The sequence below is a fragment of the Spermophilus citellus genome, assembly GCF_964194105.1.
Source record: "Spermophilus citellus genome assembly, chromosome: 6".
Taxonomy (NCBI): Eukaryota; Metazoa; Chordata; class Mammalia; order Rodentia; family Sciuridae; genus Spermophilus; species Spermophilus citellus.
In genome coordinates this window covers 30,144,997-30,166,096 of record NC_138187.1, presented here as the reverse complement: position 1 = coordinate 30,166,096, position 21,100 = coordinate 30,144,997, and the positions used below count along the sequence as shown (strand labels likewise).

Sequence of the window (21,100 nt, the reverse complement as noted above, 5' to 3'; positions counted from 1 at the left end):
CAATCTTCTCCACATAGCCCACATTTCCAAGCCTTCAGGGCCCGACTTTGTAGGTCCAACAGAGCTCAGGGGCCCTCATTTACTTTCTGAGAGTCCACTTCTTGTTTCTTCTCAGGCCTCTCGTCCCTTCCTTTCTGCCAGCTCGCCTTTGCATCTCTCAGCATCGTGTCCCATGCCTAGCAGTTTCAGCAAACGCTGTTTTTCTTTTAGTTTCTCTATTTTTTAGTTTTATCCATCTTGCTCCCATATATAGATATATAAATTTCTTCCTTCCTTCCCTCCCTCCCTCCCTCCCTCCTTCCTTCCACCTGAGCCACATTAAGGCAGGGTCTAAGTTGCTTAGGACCTCACTACATTTCTGAGGCTGCCTTTGAACTTGGGATCCTCCCGCCTCGTCTTCCTGAGCCGCTGGGATGGATGACGGGCGTCTCTTTCTTCTCTTCCATTTCTCACGTCTCCTCGCTCTCTCACTCAGCTTTCCCATTCCTTTCCTTCCAATTGTTTCCATCCTCTTCTCTGCTGTCCCTCTCTGGCTTGTTCCCTTACTTTAGCCTCCTTCTCTGCCCGCACTCTCCACCGCGCTCACCTAGGGGGACGCAGCGGAAGGCCGGCACCTGAACTCACGCTTGCGCGGTTGGCATGTCCGCAGCCCCCTCCCTCTCCCGGCTACTCGTTACGTCACGGAGCGAACTTCAGGCTGATTGGCTGCCTGAGGGAGCGGGTGCGGTGCGGGGCGGGGGACCTGCGTGCCCTCGTGCGTCGGTCTGGCCCTTCTAACAATTTGTGCGAATGGCTGTGTAAAAAGAGGGCTCGAGGGGTCAGCATCCGAAGCACTAGATTTCGGAGGCTGCTTCTGAGAGGATGCCCGTGTTTCCTAGGGCGGCGCCCTCGTCCTTATCTAGTCCAAGCACTCGAGGGAGGGTGGAAGGCCTCAGCCAGTCGTGACTTGGGGTACGCCCACCTCAGCGCTGCCTGATTCTAGGTGGCTGTTGGGGTTCCCCAGGACCAGGTCCCCATCTCAGGTGGGGTCCTACCCCTGCGTAATACCCCCTTCAATTCCAGCCACCCTACTTTATAGGACTTTTTTTTCATAGATGGCCTCTACATGCTCCTGGACCCCAAAAATGCAAGGCCGGGGCAGAAATCTTCCCTCCTGAGTCCCCCGAGCCGCTCCAATGGCTGTCTGACCCTTTCTTTCTACTATATCCTGCGGAACCGGTCTCCTGGAGCAGCCCTCCTGGTCTACGCTTCCACCTTGGGTTAGCGACGTGGGGGTGGGGTGGGGGGGTGAGGTGGGGGTGGGAGGGTGGAGGATGCATTGGATTTCCACTAGCATCTCCCAGGGTTGGGTTGATGGGGAAATAAGCGGGAAGGGAGGAGGAATGTCTCAGGTCTAGGGAAAATCTAAGATATGTGGGAGATTTTCCATGAAGTGGAAATGAGGACACTGGATTCTAGAAAAATGGATACATAGAGAGGGAGAGAGAAGAATTGTTTACATTTGGGGCAGCGTGCTTAAATATTTCTTTTGCAACTCACCCTTCTGGGTATAGGTTTGAAGTAATTTCTCAGCTCCTCTAAGCTCACTTCTCTCACCAATTTTTCCATTGTAGGCAGCATCCGGAAACACACTCTTTTTTCAGGACAACCTGGACCCAACTGGCAGCCTACTTCTCTCAATTATACAGGACCGGGACAGATACAGGTACAGAGAATCATGGAGTCAGATCTTTGCACATGGTAGGTACTCCCAAGGCACCAGGAGCAGAGGCCCTGGGTCTCTGAATGGAATAAGGAGCCAAGTTTGGTGGCACAAGCCTGTAATCCCAGAGGCTGGGGAGGCTGAGGCAGGAGGATCTCAAGTTCAAAGCCAGCCTCAACAAAAGCCATGTGCTGAGCAACTCAGTGAGACCCTGTCTCTAAATGAAATTCAAAATAGGGCTGGGGATGTGGCTCAGTGGTCGAGTGCCCCTGAGTTCAATCCCTGGCACCCCCCCACTCCCAAAAGAAGGATCAGTTTGGGCTTTGGAGGGCTGAGGGTTTGTCCTGTGTACTTACTCCAGGCCCATTCTCTCTCTCTCTCCAGTTTGCCCTGGTGGGTGTGTTTGGAAGGATCCCAGAGCCAGCGGTAGCAGTGGATGCAGTCAGCCTTGCTCCCTGTGGGGGTGAGAGCAGGGCTCTGGGAGGCCCCCTGGAGTTGGGGATGGTAGGGACAGCAATGGAGAGCACTGCCCCAGTTTCTCAAACCTCCCTCTGGACCTACTAGACAGCTTTCCTCAGTGCAACTTTGAAGACAGAGCCCATCCCTTCTGTGACTGGACCCATAAACCAGAAAGTGGCGGACAGTGGTCCTGGGGAAGTAGAACTATTCTCAACAACATCACAGGCCTTGTGGGTGAGTTCTCTTATCAAGGTGAGGAGATTGAGGACCTCTCAACTCAATGAATTGCTGAATCTGCAATTGATGGAGGACATTGGAGGTGGTGAAGAGGAGCCAGCAGTGTTTATTGGGAAACTGTTATGGGTCCAGAGCTGAAGAGATGACAGTAGACACAGTTAAGGGTTCTCATGGCTGTAGGATTACTGCAATTCCCTAAGAAAATGAGTCCTCCCACTTCATTAAGTCTAAGCCTTCAAAACTGACAATCTCATATCTCAGCCGAGGCATTGATGGGTACATTTATGGAGTCTAGGTTGCAGGTTTTGTTTTTTTCCCCCATATTCTCCAGTTAGAAATCCAAAGTCAGTAGGAAACAATGCCATCATGTGAGGTGTTTGGTTACTTGCTCAGATGCCCACTTAGAAAGCCAGAAATAGCAAGTAGACTTGCTGTTGTGCCGGTGTCTCATCTTGCTGGCTCCCCTCTTTTTCCCAGGGAATCATTTTATCTACTTTGAGGTGGACAAGGTCTCCAAAGCAGGGCAGTCTGTCAAACTGACCAGCCGGCCCTTCTGTGCCCCCGGGGATATCTGTGTGGAATTTTCTTACCACATGAATGGCCCTGGAGAGGGCAGTACACTCATTCTCCTGCTGAGCAGCCCTGCTGGAAGTTCCCCTTCTTCTCTGTGGAACCGTGTTGGGCCCCAGAGCCCTAACTGGCTCAATGCTTCTACCACCATCTCTTCAGGACACCGGCAGCCCATGCAGGTGAGAGATGGAGAGTGGGCCCCGTATGTGTCTGCATGGCCTGTGGTAAGGGGATTCAGAGCTAGGTGTGGGACTAAGAAGGTGGAAAGGGAGCAGAGAAGAGATGAATGAAGGATTCAAGGCCCTGGGTAGGTTGGACCGTTGGGGTACCAACAGGTAGTGGACACGCCTGGCAGAGTTGTTGAGTTGCCATGGAGTCTTTTCATTTTTCTCTTCAGCTGATTTTTGAGGCCATCCGGGGTAGCAACCCCGCTTTTATTGTTGCTGTGGGTTTCATCTTGATCGGTCAAGGTTCTTGTCGAGGTAAGACAAAACCCTGGGCTCTAGGAAGGGTGCTAGGCCCTGGCATGATCACCCTGGCTCCTCTATAGAAGCTGTGTAAAATGCAAGTCCTCTTGTGCCTAGGACTCACACAGCGGATGTGAGTTTCTATGTCCTTCCCACCTCTACTGTCCCTGTACTGTCAGGATGCTTGCTTGAGCGAAGGTGTCTTTGATGCCATGAATCTCTGGAGCAGCATCCAGAACGCTTTCCCTAGTGATCCTATAGGCAATACCTGTAGACTCGACAGGTCTTTCCCTTCCTCATCATTTTTGTGTTTCCCGTACCTGGCACAAAGCAGGTGTATGTGGGGAGTGCTGTTTGTTGAGTGTTTGTTAAGTGAGTGAAGTTGTGGGTTGGGAATGAAAAGAAAGGTCAGTCCTTTGAGCCCACCAACTGGCTGTGAGTGAAAAGTGGGTGATATGATTTTGACTGAATTCCAAGGATTTGTTTTTCTTTGTAGACACAACAGCAGCAGGGCTTTCTACCGCATCTCCAGGTTCACAAACTGAATCATTTGAAACCAGTGTCTCCACAGAAGCACCCACCACTACCACAGAGAAACCCACTGAAACCACTGAGGAAACCACTACCCCCACTACTACTACTACCCCCACTACTACCACTACCCCCACTACTACCACTACCCCCTCTACTACCACTACCCTCACTACCCCTACTACCCCCACTACCCCTACTATCCCCACTACCTCCACTATCCCCACTACCCCTACCACCTCCACCACCTCCACCACCTCTACCACCTCCACTACCTTCACTGCCTCTACCATGAGACCCTTTGTCATCACCATCCAGATAACCACCCCCACAGAGCAAGTCACTGATATCACCGAGGAGATCACCACTGCCACGGAGGAACCCACTGAGGAAATCACCACTGCCACAGAGGAACCCACTGAATTCGAGGAGACCACCTTGGCCACAGAGGAACCCCCTGAAACCACTGAGGAGATCACTACCACAGAGGAACCCATCAAAACCACCCCGGAGACCACTACCACCACCACAGAGGAACCCACTGAGACCACCCCGGAGACGACGACCACCACCACCACCACTACTACCACCACAGAGGAGCCCATCAAAACCACCCCGGAGACCACCACCACAGAGGAACCCACTGAAGCCACGGAGGAGACCACCGTAGAGGAACTTCCCGAAGCCACTGAGGAGACCCCCACCCCGGTGGAGGAACTCACTGAAACCACAGAAAAGCCCTCAGCTTGTACTGAAGAATCCTGCCCTAGTACATCGGACCTGCCCGCTGGGCCAACAGTCTTGGTGAAGCCTCTACACTTTCACAAGAGCACCACTTCCCCGACTACCACCACCACCTCTATGACCACTACCACCACCACTACTACCACCACCACCCCCAAAACTACCAAAGGTATATGGGGACAGAACTGGGCCAAAGAGCTGAAAGTAAGAGACAGCGAGTAGGACAGAGTCGGGGAGAGGAATTCTTCCAGTGGGAAGTCAGCCTTCTTATGGGAAGATGGCCCAGTCCCATCCCTCCAAAGATGATAACTTTGGAAGAATACTGCCCAGAGCTGGAGGGACATGGGGCAGGAGTGGGTGGAGGCAGGTTGGCATGAGCTCCAGGCTTTCTTCCTATCCTCCTTATGTTTTATGGAGAGAGTTCATATACCATATAACTCACCTTCCCACCCTACCCGCACACCTGGGTCCTCACTGCGGTTTTTTGGGTGCTGGAAATCAAACCCAGGGCTTCATACATGCCAAACATATGCCCTACTACTGAGCTGCATCCGCAGCCCCTCACCCTTTTAAAGTCTCTAATTTAATGGTTGGAGCATATATTCATAAGCTTATACAACCAGTATTCCATTCTTTCTTTTAAAATTTTTTTGGTTGCAATGGAAATAATACTTTTATTTCATTTATTTATCCTTTTTTTAAATATATTTTTTAGTTGTAGATGGACACAGTATCTTTATTTTTATTATTTATTTATGTGATGCTGAAGATTGATCCCAGGGCCTCACACTTGCGAGGCAAGCGCTCTACCACTGAGCCACAACCCCAGCCCCATTTGTTTATTCTTTATGTGGTGCTGAGGATCCAACCCAGGGCCTCACACGTGCTGGCAAGCGCTATACCACTGAGCCACAACCCCAGCCCCCAGTATTCCATCTTTATTTACATTTTTTTTTATCCCAGAAAGAAACCCCATAAGCTCCTCCCTGCTTCTTCCCAGTCCCTGATGACACTGATCTCCTTTCTGTAACCATGGATTTGCGTGACCTGGACATTTCAGACAAATGGAATCCTATGTGAGCCTTTGTATCTGTCTTTTGTCGCTGAGTACGATGTCATCAGGTCCATCCATGTTGTGGCTACATATTCCTTTTGATGGAGGGACAATATGGGCCTACTTCTTAGAGGAGAACTTGAGTTTGGGGATGGGGGAGAGACAGGAAGGCCCTGGGAACAGCTCCAGAGTGAAGGTTTGATGAGATCATGTTTTGCCTTTAGTGAAGTGCTCCCCAAATTCCCACTATGAATCCTGTGCCTGCCCTGCATCTTGTGAGAACCCCAAACCCAACTGCAATATACTCTGCCAGCCAGGCTGTGTCTGCAATCCTGGTTTTTTGTTTAATGACAACAAATGCATCAATGCCTCTTCCTGTGATTGTGTCTACGGCAAAAGCTACTATAAGGTAAGTCCACAGGGATGCTGGTTCCCCTGAGGGAGACTGATGGCGGAACACCTGGGTCCTCACTGCATTTGTGCACTGGGATGAGATGAACTTGGATCGTCCCCAGGGGTAAGCTCAAAGCTGTGGCTTCACAGTGACAGAGTCCTCCATTCAGCATGGGTTTTGTTCTTGTTGTTTTGGTTTTGTGGTGCTGGTGATCAAACTCAGGGCCTTGCTCAAGCGACGCAAGTGCTTCACCACTGACCTTTACCCCCATCCCTCAGCCTGTGGTGTTTTGATGATTCTCTCTGTTCATACCATATATCTGGGGTACGTGCCTCTTTTGGCACACCGTGATGCTAATCTGTGCTGATGAGCTAGTCACTCATGGTCCCTGGCTCCATCCCCAGCACCGAACCAGCAACAACCAAAATATGTGGAGAGATTTCTAGAATTCTCTTCTGCCAAAGAAACTTGCAAATCCTGAAATCTTGGTAAGCTCAAAAGACAGAAGTCACTAATTCTCTTTGCCTCCCTGAACTGATGGTCTGCTGGGGAGATTGGATAGAGCACAGCTCCAGAGGGAACAGGCTGTGAGCCAGAGCTGTTTGGTAGGAGTGGCGTGGGGGTCATGTTAGGTTGCCTAATAGCCATGATAAGAAAGCGGAAGGGATGAGGCTGATGGTAGAGCTTTGAGGCAGCACACACAAGGCCCTGGGTTTGAGCCCCAGCACCACTGGGAGGAAAAAAAGCACAAGGAAACATTTTTTTAAATAAATTAAAAAAAAACACAAGGAAATTGGTAAAATTCATTTCAATAATCTATAGTCTTCCCTTGGAACCAGGAGAGATTTGTTCCAGAACAATCCTCCAAAATCCCAAAATCTGCCCAAGTCAAGTGCCTTATATAAATGGCATAGCATTGGGCTGGGGATGTGGCTCAAGCGGTAGCGCACTCGACTGGCATGCGTGCGGCCCGGGTTCGATCCTCAGCACCACATACAAAGAAAGATGTTGTGTCCGCCGAAAACTAAAAAATAAATATTAAAATTCTCTCTCTCTCTCTCTCTCTCTCTCTCTCTCTCTCTCTCTTTAAAAAAAAATGGCATAGCATTTACCAACATATACAGATCCTCGTGGACTGTTTGAATCATCTCTGGGTTATTTATAATACCTGATGCAGTATGAATGCTATGTGAATAGTATTGTTTTAGTAGTTGCTAGGAGGTACATGTTCAGTACAGATGCAATTTTTTAAAAAAATTACCTTTCATCCTCTGCTAGTTGAATCTGCAGGTGAATCTCTAGCTATGGAGGGCTTACTGTACTCAATTTCAAATATTATCATTTCAGTGTTTAATCAATAAAGAGTTACTAGGGCTGGGTGTGGCTTAATGGTAGGGCACATGCTTTCATGTGCAAGACCCTGATGTTGACTCCCACACTGGGGGTAAAAAAGAGACTAATTGATGAGATGGTTAATTTTAGTTTTTTTTCCTCATGCTAGATCTTCAAAATCCAGTGTATATGTTACACCTATAGCATATGTCAGTGTGGACTGGCCATGTATCCAGAGCTTAGTAGCATGTGCCTGGTGGCCTGAGTGACGGGGCAGGTCTAGAGCCAGGCCAAGCAGAGCTTGTGCCCAGGCTGGGTTCATTCACTGAGTGACCTTGGGCAAATTTCTTTACCTGTTTAAACCTGTTTCCATATCTATAAAACTGTGCAAAATAGGATTGTTGTAAGGATGCAATTAGATCCTGACACATGCAAACTACTTAGTAAATGTTCATTATTATTATAACAATTTATGATAAATATCATATGCAGCCTATTAATTAAGTGTATTAAGCTATTCATTAGTACCTGGTGCTGCCCCTCAGCTGCAGGTGTTCTGCCCTTTGGCGTCAGAGCTCCTACTTCCCTCTTCAGGGACTGCTTCCTCCTGTGCCCCCTTTAATCAGTCTCCTGGGGCTCCCTAAATGGGTGATAGGTCTAGGTTCAGCAACAGCCTGGGCAGAAGGATCGTCATGACCATCAGTATCAAGGGTCTCTTCACTGTCCTGGGATGGCATAGACGCATTCAGCAAATGTCCATTATTTAGTACTTTCTACCCACCTGGTATGGAGTCACCATGAACGTGGCAAGCTCCTTGGCTGTCTTCTTTTTTTTTTTTATTGGTACTAGAGATTAAACTTGGGGGGACTCAACCAGTGAGCCGCACCTCCAGTTCTATTTTGTATTTTATTTAAAGACAGGGTCTCACTGAGTTGCTTAGCAAGCCTCAGCATGCTAAGGCTGGCTTTGGATTCGTGATACTCCTGTCACAGCCTCCTGAGCCACTGGGATTATAGACATGCACCACTGCACCCAGCAGCTCCTTGTCCTTCTAATGCTCTCAAATTTAGAGGGGCACACATTGGGCCTTGGTTGACTCTTCCGCTCAGCAATTATTTATTTATTTATTGGTACTGGAGATTTAACCCATGGGCACTTTCCCACTGAGCTACATCTCCAGCCTTTTTTGTTCGTTTTTTTATTTTGAGTCAGGGTCTCACTACATTGCTTAGGGCCTTCCTAAGTTGCTGAGGCCGGCTTTGAACTTGTGATCTCCTCCAGTCTCAACTTCCTGAGCTTCTGGGATCATAGGCATACACCACCATGCCTGGCTCAGCAAGTACTGATTGAACGAGAGTTTCTATTGTGACATGTTGGGGCCAAGATGGTGTGTAAAGACAGACATAATCCCTGTTTGGGACACTTATAATCAATCATAAAAGAAATCTAAAAGTGCAACTGTGGGAAGTCCTTGGAAGGAAGGTCCCCAGAGATGTGAGGATGACCTTGTCAGGGGGTCTGGGCAGTCTTTCTGAGAAAGCTGTCCTTGAGCTGAACTCTATTGGTTGTAGAAGAATGAATTAGAAAGACAGGGAGGGTCGACACAGTGGTCCATGCCTGTAATTCCAGCCACTTGGGAGGCTGGGAGGATCACAAGTTCAAGCCAGTCTCAGCAACTTAGCAGGCCCCTATCTCAAAATAAAAAATAAAAGGGCTGGGGATATAGTTCAATGGTTAAGCACCCCTGAGTTCAATCCCCAGTGCTACACACACACACACACACACACAAAAGATGGAGAAGGAGGAGAAAGATGGGAAAGGAAGAGCCTTCTAGGATGGGAGAATAGTACATGCAAATGTCCTGTGGTTGGAAAAGGGAGTGCAAACAAGTTTAGGTGTGCACATTGGGCAGCACCCTCTTCCCTGGGTAAGGTAGAGGAGAAGGTGGAGACCTCAAGAACTATGGCTCTGTAACTCTAGATCCCTTGCTCCCAGTTTGGGCAAGAATGGTTCAGCCCCAACTGCACAGAACGTTGCCAATGCCTTGCTGGCAGCCGTATGGAATGCCATATCTCTGAGTGTGGATCACACACAGTGTGCCAGCTGAAGGATGGCGAGTATGGATGCCACCCCTATGGTGAGTACCTCCTTGCATGCTCTCGAAAGGAGTATGACACCAAGATCCCAAGCTGTCTTTGGAGCAGAGGAGCAGGGGTGTGTCACCAGCTGGGAGACTTGGGGTATGGGATCCAGCCTGACTGGGCAGTGGAAGCAACTTCCTGGGTCCTCCTTTCTCCCCTCTGTAGGCACTTCCACCTGCATGGTCTATGGTGACCCTCATTATGTCACCTTTGATGAGAGGCACATCAACTTCTCAGGCAAATGCACCTATGTCTTGACTCAGCCCTGCCGAAACTCCTCAAGTAGGTCCTGAGGGCCTGAGGTCAGAGGAGGTGGCTCTGAGGGGCACAGTGGTGGCCAGCAGGACAGGGAACAGAGGAGGGACAGGACAGGGCTGGGAGCAGAGGAAAGGAAGAGGCCATCCTGGAGCAAGGTCCTCTTAAGGTGAGGGTGGAAACCATCCCCTCCCCATCCAGAGCCAGGAGTCTAGGGCTCAGACTTCTGGGGAAAATGCAGTCTGAGATATCAGTTGTGTCCTCAGCCAGCTCTTATTGAGGGCCCATGTGACACAGTGGCAATCACTGTTAAAGAGACTAGTGAAGGTGCACAGATAGCCTGGAGGGTGTCACTACACACAAGGGGAGATGCAGCAGTGCAGGCTGTTCTGGAGGAGGGTAGACATCCACCCCTCCTGCTTGTGTCCTGCCTCCTCTCCTAAACTGCAGGACCTGTGTTTTACCCACAGTGCCAGGCTTCGATCCATGGCACACACTTGAGATATTATTACTGAGCTGGCGTGTAGCTCAGCAGTAGAATTGCTTGCCTAGCATGTGTGAGGCCCTAGGTCAAATCCCCAACACTGCAAAAAAAAAGAAAGAAAGAAAGAAAAGTTTACTGAATGAGCCCTTCTCCCTCCCAGACACATTCTTCAAAGTCTTAGCCAAGAATGAGGAATGGGGACCCAGAGGACTGACCTGCCTGAGCAAGGTTCATGTGATCCTGTCTGAGACTACCATCACCCTGCTCAAGGGCAGACAAACACTGGTGAGCCCCATCCCCCATCCACCCCTGCTGGGGCAGCTAAATGTGACCAAGACCTGCTCCTGGTCAGCCCCAGCCCAGTGGGCATTGATTGTGAGGCTCCAAGCCGCTGTGGTGGAAGAGGTTGTTAGGATGCCGTGAAGGATGTTATACCTTGTGGCTGTGGATACGGGAGTCTTGGGGTCTTCCTTGATCCCCCGATCAGTCTCTCTGCCCCTTCCTCTGCCAGGTTAAGGGTCAGCGAGTCACCCTCCCAGTCAGACCTTCTAAAGGTGTCATCATACGTCCAAGTGGGCGGTTTGTGAAAGTGAAAACAGCATTTGGTTTGCTTATAAAGTGGGACGGCCACCAGCAGCTGTTTGTGACTATGTCCAGGTGAGTGAGCATCCCCGCCAGGCAGCTGAGGCTTCTCCCGACCAGGGCTCCTCCATCCACCTCCCTCTTTTTTCCATTCCAAGCACTAGCGCTCAGTTACTTCTGTTCCTCCCAAAGGGTAGGAAGCACCTAGCTCAAGTGGTCGGCCTTCCCTTGGACGGGGAGACAGAAGGAAATAGTTTCCGCACAGTGGAATAATGGCATAATGGCAGGATGTACACACAATGCCTTGGGAATGTTCTAGAGGAGGAGTTGCTCACGTGCTCTGGGGCTGTCTTCTTGGCTCCCCAGATGGACAGACAAGGGAAAGACAGACTTTTTAGACCCACACACATAGAGTGAGCCGGAGTGGTGTAGAGCCAGTAAGGTCAATCATGACCGGATGTTGGGGCTGAAGGGAGACCACACAGCTGGCTCCAGGTCTCGTGTGCCTGGTGTGCCACCCATGTCAGGAGTAGGTCCTTCTCTATCCCCTTTGAGCCTTCTCCTCCGGGCCTGCAGCTCATTATCCCCTCCACTCCAATGACGGAGGCCCCTTCACCCCATTCATGCTCCCCCCTCTCCTGGGTCCCACAGTGTGTTCTCAGGCAAACTCTGTGGTTTCTGTGGAAACTTTGATGGGGACAGCAGCAATGACAACCTGAAGCCAGATGGTGAGCCAGCTGAAGACGATGAGGATCTGGGGAACAGCTGGCAGACCGAGCAGGAGTGAGGAGACCCCACTGGGGGCCCATGGGCTGCTCTCCTTCCCCACTCTCTCACTTTGGGCCCTTTTAAAACCAACCAGAACCAGGTGTGATGGCGCACACCTGTAGTCCCAGCTACTCGGGAGGCGGGAGGATTACTTGGATCCAGGAGTTCAAAGCCAAACTTGGCAACATAGAGAGACCCCTCTCTCTTTTTCTCCCTGGAGACTCCAGATTTTCCCACCTCCTTTGGGCACAGCCTTGCTGACAAATGGCATAGGGCCCCAATTGGAAGTGAGCCATGGACTTTAGCATTTGACTGGTCTCTTTTAGGTGCGAGGGTATCGAGACACGTACTCCAACTTGTGAGCGAGCCTTGCAGAGCACTATGTCAGGGTCCAAGTTCTGTGGCCAGCTTGTCAGCTCCAAAGGAGTGTTTGAGTATGGAGGAGGGCAGGCGGGGCTGCTGGGCACCAAAGTCCTCCAAGGTGGAGGCTGGGAAATGCCACTCCCTCCTCCCCTCTAACCTGGGCTCTTTCCTCAGGGAATGCCAGCTTCACGTGAAGGTCTCTTCCTTCTTTGACAACTGCATGAATGACATGTGCAACTTCCAGGGCTTCCATCTCATGCTTTGTATCCATCTTTCGTTCATGACTGCGGCCTGCCAGCACGCTGGCTATGCAGTGAAGCCCTGGAGGAAACCCCAGTTTTGCCGTGAGTTGTGACTGGAAGCTGGGGAGAGGACGCCTCCCTGCAAATACAAGAGAGGCCATTCCCATGGGCTTGGGATGCATTGAACCTCCCACTTCACCTGAGGTCAGGAAAATGGGCAGAGTTGGGAGCATCCCTGAGATAATCATAGTCACTTGCAAACTCAACAGTAGCCTTGTAGCTACTGATGCTGCACAGGACAAGTACAGGTGTGTTCACATGCCTGGCCAGTTCCTCTGATATGGGCAGACCTGAGCTAGAAGGGCACCAAGCTGCCTTACAGCTCCAGGGATGGCTGGGCTCTCTGGGAAGGTGCTTTAGAGCTGACCCAGCCCCTGGACTTGGCCTCTCCCTGCATGCCTGGGGCATGTCTACACAGCAGTATGGTTGAGGCTGTTCTTTTGTGGCTCAGTCTGCTTCCATGAAAGTCCAAGGTAACATCTAGGTGACCACCTCTTAGCACAGACAGCTGGCCCTGTAGGCCCTAGGAGTCTGTGGGCTCCTTTTTAAAGCCTCTCTACTAAAGATTGGCGGGAGCCTTTCTAGCTGGGGACTTCCAAGCACATTCTTCCCTTTTCTGCCTCAGTCTCACCTGTCTCCTTACTTGAGCTTCTCCCTCCACAGCCCTGATCTGTCCAGCCAATAGCAGTTACTCTTTGTGTGCCGATCCATGCCCGGACACTTGCCATTCGGGATTCTCTGACAAGACCTGCCCAGACCACTGTTTGGAGGCCTGCGAGTGTAACCCGGGCTTCATCCTCAGTGGCCTCGAGTGTGTCCTTCCATCCCAGTGTGGGTGCCTTGACACTTCAGGAACCTACTTCAAAGTGAGTGGCTGGGGTGGGCCTCTCAGCCCTGGAGCCAGGGGGCGCTTGCTCCCTGGGCCAGGGTGAGAGGCCAGAGAGAGAAAGCAGGGGAACACAGGAGGGCAGGGGATTTAGGCTTGGGGTTTAGGAAATTCTGACCCTGATCTAATCTCCTTTTGTGTGTGTGTGTGGTGCTGGGGATCAAACCCAGGACCTTGAATATGATCTGCCATTGAGCTGCACCATGGAGCCCTCCAAGTTCCCCTTTCTTCACCTCTAGTCCTTTCCACACAGGCTGGGATGACATCATGGCATGCTCTTTCCCATGATACCTCTTAAGAGTCTGAGACCCTCCTTCTGTCCCCTCCCAGCATCCCTGATGCCGCTCTCAGCTGTCATTTTACCCAGATTTTCCATCCTCTGAAATCCTGAGTAGTTCTGTGTCTCACCTGTGCTGTTTTCAAATCTTGTCTCCTCTGGAGGGTCCCACTCTGCAGAAGGGCCTGCGTCTCTTTCTCTGCACACCTGTTTTCACTCTTCTCAGAAGCATCACTGAGAACTAGGCCCTGTGCCCAGCTCTCACCAGAGGTCTGGCAATGACACCATTCTCCAGAATAACCCTCTGCCATCTGATGTTCACCTGGCCATCCTCCATGGCCCCGCTCCAGGCTGGACCCCCAAATGCTCCCAGTCCAAGTCTTGCTGTGGCCACCCACCCCCCCCCTCACTTGGTGCTGAAGATCGAATCCAGCCCTTTGTGAGCAGAAGCAGGCACTCTACAATGGAACTGCACCCCGTGCCATGCTCTGACCTTTTCCCAGCTCCTTTTATACCCTGCTCTACTTCTCAGCCTCTGCCTGTTGGGACCCTTCCCCTCCCTTGAGGCCCTGTTGAAATGCTCCCTCCTCCTTGAAGCCTTCCTGATAAGCAGAGTCAGGAAACTTCTCTCAAAATTCCCATTATCAGGTGCTTATTGCTGGTGTCTATGGTGAGAAGTGATCTTTGGGTGCTCTGGTGGTTCCACTTGGATGCACATTGGAGATGTGTATCCAAGAGTTGACTTACATTTATTGTCCCCTGTTGGATTGTGAGTTCTGTCAGGACAGAGACATTTTCCATCTGGTTCATTACTGAATTCCTAACACCTCCCACGATACACAGACAGCTCAGCTGAAATAGTGAGCAAATAAATGATCAAGCAATTCCATCCCTGAGCCAACACCAGAGTTTTACAGCTAAGCATAGAACTTTTGAAAGACGGAATGCCCCGTGAGTAGGCCAGCCCTTGGAGCAGCAGTGGGCTCTTGTGTTGGACCTGGGAAAAGCTGCTTTCTTTTCTTTCTCCAGCTAGGGGAACAGTGGTACAAACCAGGCTGCAAGGAGTTCTGTGTCTGTGAAAAGAACAACAGAATTCACTGCCAGCCCTGGAAATGTAAGGCCCAGGAGGCCTGTATGCTGCAAGATGGCACCTATGGCTGCCGTGCCCGAGGTGAGAGGTCAGGAGAGCAGGTGAGCAGGGGGCCTCAAGCAAGGGGAAGATCCTGCCCAAATCTTCTTCCCCAGAGAGCTGGGACCCCAGAGGCTGTGAATTAGTCAGCTTGAAATTACTGTAACATATACCCCTGAGATAAATAAGCTTATAAAGAGAAAGGGTTTTTTTGGCTCATTGGCTTCTGGGCCTGTGGTGAGGCAGCTAGTCACAGTGGGGAGTATGTGGCTGAACACAGCACTGCTCCCTCCAGGGCTGGGACAAGAGGAAAAGAAAATGAAGACACCAGGGTCCCTCAAATCCCCTACAAGAGCATCCCCCAATGACCTAAAACCTCCCACTAGGCTCCACCTCTTAACATTTATACCACCTCCCAAGAGCACCAAGCCAATGACCAAGTCTGTAACATGGGCCTTTGGGAAATATTCCAGATGGAAACCATCCCAGGCTGGGAGGCGGTTTCCTAGGTCAGGAGCAGTATCTTCCCAGGTTCAGAGTGGAGTTGGGGAGGGTTGTCTCCCTCCTTGGCATCCCAAGCCAAGCCAACTTTATCTCCTAGAGAAACGCCAAGTTCAAGGATGGGCTGTAGGTACCATACCAATGTGGGCTCAACAAGGTGGCAGCCCTGGATCAGGGCTTCCTGGGCACGGTGCAACAAGACTCCAAGCCCTGTCATCTCTTCCCAGGGGCGGCCACCTGCAGCGCCTCGGGCGACCCCCACTACTTGACCTTTGACGGAGCTCTGCACAACTTCATGGGCACCTGTGCCTACGTCATGGTCCGCCCTTGCAAGGTCAGTTCCCAAGAGAACAACTTTCTTGTCACCACCACCAACGAGATCCGCGATGGGAACTTGGAGCTCTCCTACATCAAGTCTGTCAACGTGCAGATCTTTAACCTCAGAATCTCGCTGATTAAAGGTCGAAGGGTTGTGGTGAGTACCGCTTCTTCCTCCCAGGCCCTCCCCAACCCAGCCCGCTGGTCCCTCTTCTCCTGAGCCCCTGAGGGTACCAGGCAGCCCCCTCCTCCTTGGACTCCCTCCTCTCTCCCTGAAACATCCATCGCTCCTTCCTGCTCCCAAGATTTTGCCTTCCTTTGATCTTAATCCCCAGTTCCTGACTCCTCTACTGCATCCCCCACCTCTGCAGGTGAATGGCTTTCGGATATCCCTTCCCATGTGGCCTCTGGCAGGCCAGGTGATCGTTAGGCTCAGTGGCTCTTTTATTTTGCTCTACACGAACTTTGGGCTTCAGGTTCGCTACGATGGGAAGCACCTGGTGGAGGTGACAGTACCCTCCTCCTATGCTGGCCAGCTCTGTGGGCTGTGTGGTGAGCTCCCTGGGAAAATGGGGAAAGCTGGGACAGGGTTGGGCTCTGCAGTGAGGTCTTGGCCTCCCCACACATCTCCATTAGATGTCCTGAGTGTTGGTCAACCGATGAATCCCTTGAGGACACTGGGCCACAAGAAGGAATAAGTCTAGATGTTGGGGGGGACTTCCCACGTGGACTCGCAAAAGGGGTCATTGAGCATGGGTGAAATCAGCTGGTGTTCGCAAGCTGGAGATGGGGAAGAAAGGGTTAGCTTTGATGTGCAGAGTGGGCAAAAAGTGAGGGGGCCCCCTTCTGGTTGGGAAGGTGGTGGCCTGGGCTGGGGTAAGCCTGTGCCTCTGTTGCCTCCGATAACTGCCTCTTCCTTCAGGGAACTACAACAACAACAGCCTAGATGACAACCTACGCCCAGATAAGACTCCCATAAGAAGCTCGGTGTATCTGGGGGCCTCCTGGAAGCACTCAGATGACTCAGAACCCGGGTGAGCATGGGGCAGGGGGAAGGGGTGCTGATACTGGGGGAAAACCTCAGAAGGCCTCCTGGAGGCCTTTGTCCCCTGGGTATCCCTGTTCCCTCTGTGCTGTCCTGCCTGCCCTGACACAGCTCCATTTCTCCTCTTAGGAAGTCCCCCTGGCCAGCTTGCCTTATTCCTTCCTGCTGTAGCTCTTGGCCTTCTTGAGGGTGCCATGTAATTCTCTTCTCCTGAGCCTCTTCCTGTTCCTCACTCACATGTGCTTCAGTTTGGAGGACATTTTCTCAGTCCTGAGTGTCTGTCCTTTTCTCCCTTTATTCAGCTGCTTCCTGAGAGGTGGCATATCCTCCAACTGCCAATATAACAGCACGTTGGACAGCTGGAATAAGAGCTGTGCCATCTTGGTGGACCCTCAGGGTAAGACACACTCCCTGCTGGCCCTTTGCCCTCCTCTCCACCCCAGGGGCTGGACACCGAGGAGGAAGACTATAAAGCAAGAAACCAGAGTAAGATCAGAAACACTGAAGTCTGGAAGCACAGGTGGCCTGGCCAGCATCACCCCCTTGGGAGCCAGGGCTGACCAGGCCCCTTCTGTGTCTTAGCCAGTATTTCCCAATAAATCCAGGTTTTGATGGAAAGGAATGTCCAGTGAGCCCCTTAGAAGATGCAGGTCCTGCTCATTCCCCAGGCTCACCCTCTACTCTCCCCACCTTGTGTCTTCCTCCAGGGCCCTTCTCCATGTGCCACGACGTGGTGCCCCCGCAGGCCAGCTTCAACAGTTGTGTGTATAGCCAGTGTGGGACCAAGGGCAGCACTGTGGCCCTGTGCCACTCCCTGCAGGCCTATGCGTCCCTGTGTGCTCTGGCTGGCCATGCCCTTGCCTGGCGCAACAGCAGCTTCTGCCGTGAGTGACCTTACCACCTGCTCCCACAGCCCCCACACCCTGGTCTCCCTCTCCCCCACACTCTGCCTTTCGACCTGCGCAGAGCACTCCAGCCCACCTGGAGCCTTCCTCTGTGGTCTACTCCACCTCTCCAGCCCAGCACCGGAGCCTCCTGCATCTGATTCTCTTCTCATGAAAAATTTCTGCCTTGCCAAGTGTGGTGGCACACACCTGTAATCCCAGTGGCTCTAGAGGCTTGAGGCAGGAGGAACACCAAATTCAAAGCCAGCCTCAGCAACTTAATGAGGCCCTAAGCAACTTAGTGAAACCCTGTTTCTAAATAAAAATGTAAAAAAAGAGCTGGGGATGTGGCTCAGTGGTTAAGCACCCCTGGGTTCAATCCCTGGTACCAAAAAAAAAAAAGAAATTATCCAGTGGAAACAGCCTCCTTCCTTTTTCCATGGGCCAGCTCTCTTCCCTTTCTTTTCTTTCCCCCACTTCCTCCTCCCTTCTTATGGTACTGGGGATTGAATTCAGGGCCTCCTACATGCTAGGTGAGTTCTCTACCACTCAGCTACACCCCCAGCACTTTTCATTTTATTTTGAAACAGGGTCTCACTGAATTGCCCAGGCTGGCCTTGAATTTGTGATCTTCCTGCCTCAGCCTTCCCAGTAGCTGGGATTACAAGCTCTGTTCACTTTCTTTCTTTCTTTCTTTCTTTCTTTCTTTCTTTCTTTCAGAAAAGTTCTTAAAAAAAAAAAATTGAAGCCAGCCATACACATGGTGTGCAGGCCTGAAATCCCAGTAGCTCTGGAGGCTGAGGCAGGAGGATCTCAAGTTCAAAGCCAGCCCTCAGCAAAAGAAAAGTTGCTGAGCAACTCAGTGAGACCCTGTCTCTAAATAAAATACAAAATAGGGCCGGGGATGGGGCTCAGTGGTTGAGTGCCCCTGAGTTCAATCTCTGGTACCCCCCCCACAAAAAAAATTGTGAGAAAACGTACATAACATAAAATTTACTATTTTGGCCTTTTTTGTTTTTTCTTTTGTGTTGCTGAGAATGGAACCCAGGGCCTGTTGCATGCTGGGCGGGCACTCTACCACTGAGCCACACCCCCAGCCTCATTGTAACACTTTTGAAGTGTGTAATGCAGAACATTCATGCTGGTGGGCAGCCATTTCCAGAGCTGGTTCTCCCCAACTGAAATTCAGACCACACTAAACAGCTCTCCATTCTTTTCTTGCCCCTGGCAACCACAAGTCTGCTTCCTGTCTCTATGAATTGAGCTCCTTTAGGAAGGAATCATGCAGTGGGTGTCTTGGTACCTGGCTTATTTCTCTCCTGTGGATAGACCACTTGGCTTGTGGGTCTGTGTATTTGTCAACAAGAGTCCCAGGGACTCCCAGTGCTCCAAGGCTGGGAGCTGTAAATGCCACTCTTTTCCTAACACTTATGTCCTTCGTAGCTATGCGGTGTCCTTCTGGCAGTCACTATAACTACTGTACCAGCCCCTGCCCAGCCACCTGCCTTAGCCTGAGGATTCCCATGAAGTGCCCTTCTATGCCCTGTGTGGAGGGTTGTGAGTGCCACGGAGACTTCATCCTGAGTGGGACGTCCTGTGTGCCTCTCAGCCTGTGTGGCTGCACTGACTCAAAGGGCTTCTACCACACGGTGAGAGGCCAATCCTGCCCGTTTCCACAAAGCAGGGGGTGGGGTGGCCCAGAAAAAGCTCAGGACAGGTGGCAAGCCAAGGCAGAAAGTGTCCCAGGGGTGGGGTGCACTCCCCTACCTCCAGCTTCCAAATTTCTGCTGGCTGTGCCAACCCCCATGCCCCACAGTTGGGGGAGAGCTGGTACCTGGAGAACACCTGCACTACCCTCTGCACCTGCTCCGTCCAAAACAACATTACCTGCCAGAAGACCGCCTGCAAGTCCGAGCAGACCTGCAGAGCCCTGGATGGGCTGTTTCGCTGCAGGGCCTCAGGTAGGAGGGCCAGCGTGATACCTAGAGCAGTTCCCCCACTCCCCCCACATTCTCCCTACCTGCCCCTGTAGCATTCAGGTTCGTATTCACAGCTAGCTCTACCAAATAGTTCTTGGCTCTTCTGAGGATAGATGGTCTTCCCACTGCCTGGAAGGGCATCTCGGGCTTCAGTTCCCTGCATTCTGATATAGCAACAGAAAACAGGTAACCTGTTACCCATTTTCTATTGTTATGTCAGAATGCAGGAGACTGGATAATTTATAAAGAAATGTCTTATTTCCTGCCTTCCCTTCTTTTGGTGCTGGGGATGGAATGCAGGGTCTTGCCCATGCTAGCCAAGAGCTCTACCACTGAGCTACACCCCACCCAGGAAATGCACTTCTTATTTTGGAGGCTGGGAAGTCCAAATTTGAAGGGCTGCATCTGGAGAGGGCCTTCTTGCTGGTGGGGACTCTGCAGCATCTCAGGTTAGCATCAAGCACCACCTCCAAATACCACTAGCATATGACTTTGGAAGTTAAGTTTCCAATGCATGAATTCTGGGGAACAAACATTCTAACAGAGCAACTATGTTTCTCCTGCAGCAGCCGTGAACTTGGGTTGCATATAATAAATCCCTTCCTGGTAGAATTACACTCCCCTCTACCTCTAAGAGTCATACCAGTCTGGGGCCTTGGGCCTTGATTTTTTTCTTGAACAAAGTCCTCCTTCCTTCTTGGGGCTCCCTGGCCTTCCCAGGCAGGAAGAGTACAGGATCATTTCCCTTGGGACAGTGTTCTTATCAGAGATGGAGTGATGTCTCAACCACCTCTCTTTCCCTCCAGATGTGGGCGTGTGCCGGGTCTCAGGGGGTTCCCAGTTTGTGAGCTTTGATGGCGTTAGCCATAAAGCCGTTGTGGACATCTGCACTCAAGTCTTAGTCAAAGTGTGCCACCCCAACATGAACCTACCTTTCTTCAAGATCAGTGCCAAGAGTTATAACCAACAAGACAGTACCAGTCCCATCTCCCTCCCTGAGCTCTACATCAACATCTTCAATTCTAAGATCATCCTGAAAAAGAAACACCAAGTGCTGGTGAGCTGGGCATGATGACATGACCCAGAAGGAGGAGCAAGCTCTGGGGAGGGGACTCTGGTCCTTCCTCCCACTCACAGGTGCCACCCTCCTCTTTAGATCAATGATGTAACAGTCACACTTCCTGCCACATCCCAGATCCCTGGGGTCAGCATCACTTCTAGTGGCACCAACACCTTCGTCGATGTTGATAATGGACTACAAGTCCGTTTTGATGGCAACCAGTTCTTAGAGATCAAAGTCCCTGTAGCCTATTATGACAAGGTGAGGGTATGGCCTGACCTTGTTGGTGGGGAGCGGGGGAGCAACATCCCCATCCCCCACGAGAGATCAGTGGCCAGTAGGAGGAGGGCTGCCCACTGCACCTCTCTGTGGTTCTCTGGGCAGGATGCTCCAGAGAAAACTCCCCTTAAGCTTCCCCTGCACTGAAAAGCCCTCTGCCCGCCCAGGTGTGCGGTGTGTGTGGCAACTTCAATGGTGAGGTGGATGACGAGCACATGATGCCCAGTGAAGAATTTGCCCAGAACAACTTTGAGTTCATGAACAGCTGGAAGGACAAAGGCATTGAGCAAACGTAATTGTCCCCTAAGACCATTTTCAGAAAATGGTCTTAACCAGACCCTGCAAGGCCAGCCTGG

General features: G+C 51.3%; 1 protein-coding gene across 1 annotated transcript in view; it reads left to right on the top strand.

Moving 5' to 3' along the window:
* The first annotated feature begins 753 nt into the window (after nt 1-753).
* Nucleotides 754-21,100, top strand: part of ZAN (zonadhesin) — a 33,792-nt gene continuing 13,445 nt past the window's right edge. The window contains exons 1-27 of the mRNA XM_081299428.1: nt 754-1,259; nt 1,614-1,705; nt 2,087-2,165; nt 2,267-2,395; nt 2,876-3,147; nt 3,366-3,450; nt 3,932-4,879; nt 5,989-6,173; nt 9,487-9,628; nt 9,798-9,914; nt 10,532-10,656; nt 10,883-11,028; nt 11,605-11,736; nt 12,048-12,155; nt 12,259-12,428; nt 13,050-13,252; nt 14,579-14,720; nt 15,407-15,654; nt 15,869-16,049; nt 16,420-16,531; nt 16,845-16,939; nt 17,250-17,426; nt 18,870-19,075; nt 19,243-19,387; nt 20,212-20,462; nt 20,562-20,726; nt 20,912-21,036. Coding sequence (XP_081155554.1) covers nt 1,106-1,259; nt 1,614-1,705; nt 2,087-2,165; nt 2,267-2,395; nt 2,876-3,147; nt 3,366-3,450; nt 3,932-4,879; nt 5,989-6,173; nt 9,487-9,628; nt 9,798-9,914; nt 10,532-10,656; nt 10,883-11,028; nt 11,605-11,736; nt 12,048-12,155; nt 12,259-12,428; nt 13,050-13,252; nt 14,579-14,720; nt 15,407-15,654; nt 15,869-16,049; nt 16,420-16,531; nt 16,845-16,939; nt 17,250-17,426; nt 18,870-19,075; nt 19,243-19,387; nt 20,212-20,462; nt 20,562-20,726; nt 20,912-21,036 — 4,934 coding nt within the window. The 5' untranslated portion in view covers nt 754-1,105. The remainder of the gene's footprint in view (nt 1,260-1,613; nt 1,706-2,086; nt 2,166-2,266; nt 2,396-2,875; nt 3,148-3,365; nt 3,451-3,931; nt 4,880-5,988; nt 6,174-9,486; nt 9,629-9,797; nt 9,915-10,531; nt 10,657-10,882; nt 11,029-11,604; nt 11,737-12,047; nt 12,156-12,258; nt 12,429-13,049; nt 13,253-14,578; nt 14,721-15,406; nt 15,655-15,868; nt 16,050-16,419; nt 16,532-16,844; nt 16,940-17,249; nt 17,427-18,869; nt 19,076-19,242; nt 19,388-20,211; nt 20,463-20,561; nt 20,727-20,911; nt 21,037-21,100) is intronic.